Source organism: Entamoeba histolytica, genomic scaffold, assembly GCF_000208925.1.
Source record: "Entamoeba histolytica HM-1:IMSS scf_1104750517061 genomic scaffold, whole genome shotgun sequence".
NCBI lineage: Eukaryota > Evosea > Mastigamoebida > Endamoebidae > Entamoeba > Entamoeba histolytica.
The window spans coordinates 139,733-147,381 of record NW_001914867.1 but is presented as its reverse complement, the minus strand read 5'-3'; the positions used below and the strand labels follow the sequence as shown (position 1 = coordinate 147,381).

At 28.4% G+C, this 7,649-nt stretch overlaps 4 protein-coding genes across 4 annotated transcripts; 3 read left to right on the top strand and 1 right to left on the bottom strand.

Annotated features, from left to right (window-relative positions):
• Positions 1-237: 237 nt before the first annotated feature.
• Positions 238-1,869, top strand: EHI_049950 (uncharacterized protein; the record flags this gene model as incomplete). Its single annotated transcript, XM_652075.2, has 1 exon — positions 238-1,869. One exon carries the CDS (start codon positions 238-240, stop codon positions 1,867-1,869), a length of 1,632 nt encoding a protein of 543 aa, XP_657167.2.
• An 80-nt stretch (positions 1,870-1,949) lies between these two features.
• Positions 1,950-4,076, top strand: EHI_049940 (ubiquitin carboxyl-terminal hydrolase 5, putative; the record flags this gene model as incomplete). The annotated part of the gene is made up of 1 exon (XM_651362.2): positions 1,950-4,076. The coding sequence occupies one exon, from the start codon at positions 1,950-1,952 to the stop codon at positions 4,074-4,076; it is 2,127 nt and encodes a 708-aa protein (XP_656454.2).
• Positions 4,077-4,192: 116 nt separating this feature from the next.
• Positions 4,193-5,170, top strand: EHI_049930 (uncharacterized protein; the record flags this gene model as incomplete). Its single annotated transcript, XM_652077.1, has 1 exon — positions 4,193-5,170. The coding sequence occupies one exon, from the start codon at positions 4,193-4,195 to the stop codon at positions 5,168-5,170; it is 978 nt and encodes a 325-aa protein (XP_657169.1).
• Positions 5,171-6,065: 895 nt separating this feature from the next.
• On the bottom strand, positions 6,066-7,445 carry EHI_049920 (beta-tubulin, putative; the record flags this gene model as incomplete). Its single annotated transcript, XM_652078.1, has 1 exon — positions 6,066-7,445. One exon carries the CDS (start codon positions 7,443-7,445, stop codon positions 6,066-6,068), a length of 1,380 nt encoding a protein of 459 aa, XP_657170.1.
• Between the last annotated feature and the right edge of the window lie 204 nt (positions 7,446-7,649).

Sequence of the window (7,649 nt, the reverse complement as noted above, 5' to 3'; positions counted from 1 at the left end):
CCATAAAGATGTTAAGTATAATGCGGAAGAATACAAAAATGATCCATTTTTCCAAAGAGAATTAACAAAAGAAGGACAAAGGTCGATAGTCGAATTATTCCATAATGAAATTGTCAGAAAGATGAGTTAGATGAGCATATAAATTGTTATCATGCAGCGATTTATGACAATTATGCAGGAAAAGATGGAGATTTTAGCTATGCACGATTGAGAGCACATATATTGAGTGATCCAGAAATGATTGAAGGAAAAGATGGGAAACGGCTAGTAGTTCCAGTGACGTATTTTATTAATCCAAAACCATCAGTTGATCGAAGTGGACAAAAGATAGAGAAAATGATAGATGAGAAAAAGTATTGTGTTTCTGGTATTTGTATTATTGAGCCATCAACAGGAAAGATTATTTCATTAACAATTATTGACTTAACAGTGATGAATTCTCGAGAAAGTGCAGCACTAATCAGTGGGATTGAAAGTATAGGGAAATATGGAATACCAGATACAATAATTGTTGGAAATACAGCAGGAAGGATTCATCAAGTTTCATTAGAGGATGGGAAAGTAAAAGACCCACAAGGATGGCCACTTCAAGTTGGACCAATAATGGGGAGAATTGTAGTTGAAGATGTAACACGAGATGGAGAACTAAACATTGTGACAGGAGATATTAATGGGAATGTAGTTTGTTTTGATATGACAGGAAGAGTTAGATGGGAAATGAATGGAGGAGGAGGAATTAATCATGGGATAGAAGTACTTCGATTAGTTTTAGGAAGAAAAATAACAATGTTAATGTTTGGAACGAATAATGGAAAGATTCATTGTTTAGATGGAAGTACAGGAAAGAACATAGATATATTCCCTATTACACTTGGCAATAGTAGTATTGTTGGACCAATAGGAGTATTTAGAGATGGAGAAAGTATTAGTGTTAGTGTTTCAACAGGAAATGGGAAATTTACAATTATGGAAATGAGAATAATAAATGAAAAAATAAGAAGAGACATGAGAATAATGGAGGGATTGAAGATAGGAGCAAAGATAGGAGGGTATGATAGTAAAATAATAAAAGCACAAGAGAAGTCAGAAATCATATTATTTACAGGAAGTCATTCACTAGATATTGATGATATTGTCTATAGTAAACCAATACGAGTCATAAGAAATAATGGAAATAATATTAATCAAGAATTATTTAAAACATCAAAAATATATAAAAAAATAGGATGGGATAAAATGAAATGGGAAAAACGAGTAGAAGAAGTAAAAAGACAACAAGAAAAACAAAAGAAATATGAGATGATAGTAGCAAATGAATTACAAGAAGAAAACACTAAATCATATATAATTGGAACTAAGAATGGAATGGTACTATGTGTAGATATGAATAGAAAAAGAAGTGAAATTGAAGAAACAAGTAATATAAGAGGAATCTATATTAAGAATATAGATATAAGAGAAAAAGAAGCAGTTGTAATAGTTGAATATGAAGAAGTAGGAGATAAAGCATATAGAATTTTAATAGAAAGTAGTGATGGACAAAAGAAAGAATATATGAAAGAAAAATTAGAAGAACATACATTAATGAATATTGAAGGAACTGCAGGAATAACTACATATTCATTTGTTGTTGATATTCCAACAAGACCACAAACAATAACAATGAAAATTAGTGGATATAATTCAAAAGGAATTAAAACTGAAAGTACAATTGAATATTCAGTTCATACAAAGTTTTATGAACATATTCCAGAAATGATTATTATACCATTCTTTATATTGTGTTTAAGTGTGATTTATTTATTAAAAGAATATTGGAAAATACAAGAAGAGAATGAAGAGCAAAATACACATAGTATAACACAATAATTGACTAAAAATGAAATAAAATTTAATTTACTTTTTAAATAAAAAAAATAAAATAAAAACTTATAAAAACAAAACAAGTTATGAATTTATTCGTTGTTCCTTCAACATATCCTGAAATCCATAAAACAGATTGTATGTATTGTCCTGTATCTATTGGGACGCAAAATAATGACAAATTATATATTTGTTTAATGGATGGACAAAGTTTTTGTGAAGAATGTCTTCATATTCATCAAGAAGTTAGTGGACATCAACTATATCTAGTCATTCATGAAATACAAGAAAAGGAAGAAGACGATTTCTTTAAAGAAAAGAAAAAAGAGTATTGGATTGAAAAAGAAGAAGAAAATAAAGAAAGAATCAATATAGAAAGTCTTGAAGAAGGAAAAATAAAAGATTATATTAAATATATTATTGGAAGTATAGGAGTTGAAAAAAAAGTTTGTGAGAGTGAAAATAATAGAACAAGAATATACACAGAAAATATTCAACAAATTGCAAGAAGTAAAAAGTTAGACTTAAATAATATTCAATGTGAAGAAGAAGGATGTGATGTTAAAGACAATCTTTGGTTAAATTTAATTGATGGAAGTGTATATTGTGGAAGAGAACAAATGATGGTTAAAGGACATTCACATGCATTAAAACATTATGAAAAGACAAAAAGACCGTTAGTTGTAAAGATAGGAACAATTAGTAGTGATGGGACAGCAGATATGTATGACTATAATACGGATGAAGATGTTAGAGATCCATTATTAAAAGAACATTTAGGATTTTATGGAATAGATATTAGTAAGTTAAGTAAGACACAACTAAGTTTAGATGAAATTGCAAAAGAAGCAGCATTAAAGATGGAAAGAGATAGAATTGAAGAAATAGGGATAGAACATAAAATATGTTATGGACCATACAAAACAGGGATTAGAAATAGTGGAAATACATGTTATGCAGCATCAGGTGTTCAATTAATCTTTGGAATTAGTGAAGTAAGAAATAAATTGAAACAAGAATATCAACAATTAATTAGAAAGAATTGGAAAGGAATTGAATATCATATGACAACTCAAATGGCTAAATTAGCACAAGGATTTGTTTCAGGAAAATGTTCAGAAGAAGAAGACAATACTGGAAGTCAAGTTGGAATGAGTATTATTGGATTAAAACAAGGATTAGGTCATTATTATCAGATGTATAAAACAAATGAACAACAAGACAGTAGTGAATTTGTTCTTCATTTAATTGATAGGATGGAACAAGAAGGATTTAAAGAAATTCAAGAAAATTTAGAAGTAGTAATACGAAATGAAATTAAAGGAGAAGGAATGAGTGTTAATACAACTAGAGAAAAAATAATAGAAATGGGACTTGATGTTCCATATATGGTTTTAATAGAAAGAAAACATATTGATTTACATATGGAAGATATTATTAAAATGTATGGAAGTGTAACACCAATTGAAGGGTATCAAAAGAATGGAAGATATATTAATGCAACTAAAAGAATAAGAATTGGAAAATTTCCAAAATATCTTCTTATTAAATTAGAAAGACAAATTGCATTAAGTTATGAAGATGTAAGAAAAGTAGATGCAGATGTTTTTGGAATGGAGCGTATTGATTTATCAATGTTAAAAAGTAATAATAAAGAAGAAGAAAAGGAAGAAAAAGTTGAAATTAATCAAGAAAAATTAGAGGTTCTAAGTTCAATGGGATTTGATGAAATACAAGCAAAAACAGCATTAAGAATAACAAATAATGATATAGAAGAAGCAATAATGAAGTTAACTAGTGGAGAAATTAAAGAAATAGAAGATACAATAACAGATAAATATAGAGAAGGAATAGTCATGATGAAAGACATGGGATTTGATGAAGAAAGCAGTCGAAAAGCACTTGAGAAAACAAAAGGTGATATTGAACAAGCTATTATATTTGCAGCAACATGTAATGAAGAAAAAGAAAATAAGATGGAAGAAGAAAAAGAAAATAAGATGGAAGAAGAAGGGAATGATGATGATAGAAGTGGAAAATATGAACTTATTGGATTTGTGTCACATATTGGAGCAAATGTTAATTGTGGACATTATGTATGTCATATGAAACAAGGGGATGAATGGATTATGTTTAATGACAATAAAGTTTATCAATCACAAAACCCACCATTTACTCGAGGATATCTCTATCTCTATAAGTCAATAGAATAAAATAAGACAATCGTTTTTTTTAATTTTAAGTTATTAGAATATAACAGAAAGAGAATAAAAAAGTCAAAGAAAAGAATTGATAAGTCAAAAAGAAAAGGTCAACTTGAACATAAATAATGAATGAAAATGAAATACGAATACTTATATTACGATCACATATTGGAGGAAAAAAATGTTGGTTTGAACTTGCTAAAAATTGGAATAAGTATGGAACATATAAAATAGTAACAATATCTATGATTAGTTCACCATTTTCATATAATGATTTAATAAGAATCATGCCAGATATAATTGTATGCAGTGACACTGCAGGATCACCAAGTTATTTTACTGTGGATGAGTCATTTTCATTAAAGCAATTTATCACAAAAATGCCATGTAGAGGAATTATTGGGACATATGCATGTTTTTATCATACTGAAGGTTTTGGTAGTTCATTACGTATTTTTGATAATAGACAAATTGCACCATTATTTGGAATTTCTGATGATCTAGTTTTTATATCATCAAAGTTGAATGATAATATTCTTCATAGTAGTTATTCATCTCCATATCTCTATAAAAACATAGGTAATTCACATAAAATTGGTGGTTATCAATCAACAAAAACACCAAAAACAGGAAGTTGGTTAAAAGATAATAAAATTATCGGATTATTACCAAATGCATCATTATTATATCATACTCTTGACTATAAAAGTATTATTGTACATTATCATAATAAACATTATCATTCTTTATATATCAGTTCTATGCCTGAATTTTCATCTCAAAGAACATCTTCTGATATTCTTTTAATTTATCATTGTCTAGTGTCTTTATTTCTTCAATCTAAACAAAGTCGTTTATTATCTTTATCACTTAAGTCAATCAGTGAACATCCTACTATTCTTTATGACCAATTAATTACTAACAGATCCCTTGAAAAACTTCCACCTTATCTCCAGTCAAAAGTTTTATCTATTCTTAATGGTCAAATCCATTTCAATAAAGATGATATTAATTATCTTTCTTCTTTCAATTTCCCTTTCTTAAAACAACCTTTTCAAAATGGAAGTCCTCATCATCCCTCTACTTCTTCTTTATTAATTTAACTTCTCTTTTATTTTCTTCCACTCTTTTCTCTTCATATATTATTTCCTTCATTCATTATTATTGTATATCCACCCTTTTTACTGTCCTATTTCTTCAAAAAAAAAAACTTTAATACACAACTATTCTTATTTCTTTTTGTTTTATTTATAATCTCATTCACTTAATTCCACTTTTGTGATTCATCATTCTTTTCATTCCATCTTAGTCCAATTATTGCTTTATAACATATCTTTATACTATTACTGTCTATATTTTCTATTTTGATTATAACATACTCTATGATACACTTTCAAGAGAGAAAATAACTCCATCAAATCAACAAATTAACGGTAAAGATTCTCCACATTAACAATTTGTCTAATGATATTCATTAAACCATATCTAAATTTGAATGAAACAATGCCATAACTAAGACAAATGTTTTATTCGTAGTTAAGTTAGTAACTAATACTATATAATCCCATCTTCTGTAGTCAGAGTGTAATGACAAGAAACAATTGTTAATAATCGTTGATGAGGAAGAAAACTAGATATTAATTCTAAAACGTATAAGTTAATTCTAATTAAAGTCAATCTCATCAAAATGATTATCAACCATTATTTATGAAACTAAATATCATTCTTCATTTGTTCATAAATGAGTTATTATCATTAAATGATTTTATATTCATTGTTTTATTAGAAATAAAAGTTGTTGGTGTAGTACCACAAAAAAAGACACATACAAGAAGAAGAACTTACCCCTCTTTCCTTAGTCAACTTATTATTGTTATTCTTTTGAGTAACAAAACTAATACTACACCTACTACAAGAATAAACAAAAACCTCATCTAAAAAAGTGAAAAACTAAAATCATTGTAATTAAGAAGATAATTTAAAATATGGAAAAATAACTTAGACTTGATTTGTCGGAGAATGTGCTAAAGAATCTTCATGGACTTCAGTCAATAATTCACCCTCTTGGTCTGGTTGTTCATCATCAACCTCTGGTGATGCTTTGTCGTATTGACGATATTCATTAACAAGATCAATAAGATCAGCAGTAGCTTCACTAAATTCACTCTCTTCCATACCTTCTTCTGTGTATAAATGTAAGAAAGCTTTTCTCTTGAACATAGACAAAAATTGAGAATTTACTCTTTGGAATAAATCCATAATAGAAGTAGAATTTCCAATAAATGTTCCTGACAAATTTAGTCCTTTTGGTGGAATATCACAAACAGCTAACTGCATGTTATTTGGAATCCATGGGACAAAAGCATCTGGATTTTTTTCTCTTATTTTGTATAATTGTTCCTCTACATCATGAGTTGATACTTTTCCTCTCATAATACATGATGCAGTTAAATACTTTCCACTAGCTGGGTCTAAATCTACCATCATATTCTTTCTATCAAACAGTTGTTGAATAATTTCTTGTACACTTAAGCTTTCATATTGCATTGAAAGTGCACTTGAAACTGGAGCAATAGATGATGAGAAAAAGTGAAGTCTTGGATATGGAATCATATTAACAGTTAGTTTCTTTAAGTCTTGATTTAATTGACCTGGGAATCTCAATGAACAAGTAATTCCAGACATAACTGAAGATATTAAAGAATTTAATGATTCGTATGATGGTTTTGGTTCTTTCATAATGTCTGAAGCAATTTTAAATAATGCTTCATTGTCAAAGCAAAAAGTGACTCCAGAAGATTCAAGTAATTTATGAACTGACAATGTGCAATTATATGGTTCTACAACAGTTTCACTAACAGTTGGAGATGGAACTACTGAGAAGGTTGAAATAACCTTTTCAAAAAATTCATCTTTTAATTTACTTAATAATAATGTTCCAAGACCAGAACCTGTTCCTCCTCCAAGTGAATGAGTAACTTGGAATCCTTGAAGACATTCACAAGCCTCTGCTTCTTTTCTCACACTTTCCATGATAGTTTCACAAATTTCAGTTCCCTCAGTGTAATGACCTTTAGCCCAATTATTTCCAGCTCCACCATGACCAAAAATGAATGAGTCTGGTTTAAAGAAATGTCCCATTTTACCAGACTTAATAGTGTCAAGAGTACCTGGTTCTAAATCAACATTAATTGATCTTGGAACATATCTTTTAGTAGAACTTTCACTAAAATAAACATTTAGTCTTTGTTGTTGTAATTTATTTCCATTAAATATACCATCTGGAGATAATCCGTGTTCTTGTCCAATAATATCCCAAAACTTCTCTCCAACTTGATTTCCACATTGCCCAATCTGGAGGCAAATGATTTCTCTCATAATTTCTCTGATTATTGAGTTTCAGTATTTCTTTTTTAATCTTTTTTTCTTGAAAACCCTCAAACAGAACTCTTTATTTTACTTTTTCATCGTTATTTACTCTTCTTATTTTTATAGTTTTTTACTATTTTTTGTTATTAATTTACTGTAAATAAAGAAATGAGATTATGAGTTTTTGGAATTTAGATTTGATAGGAGATTTTA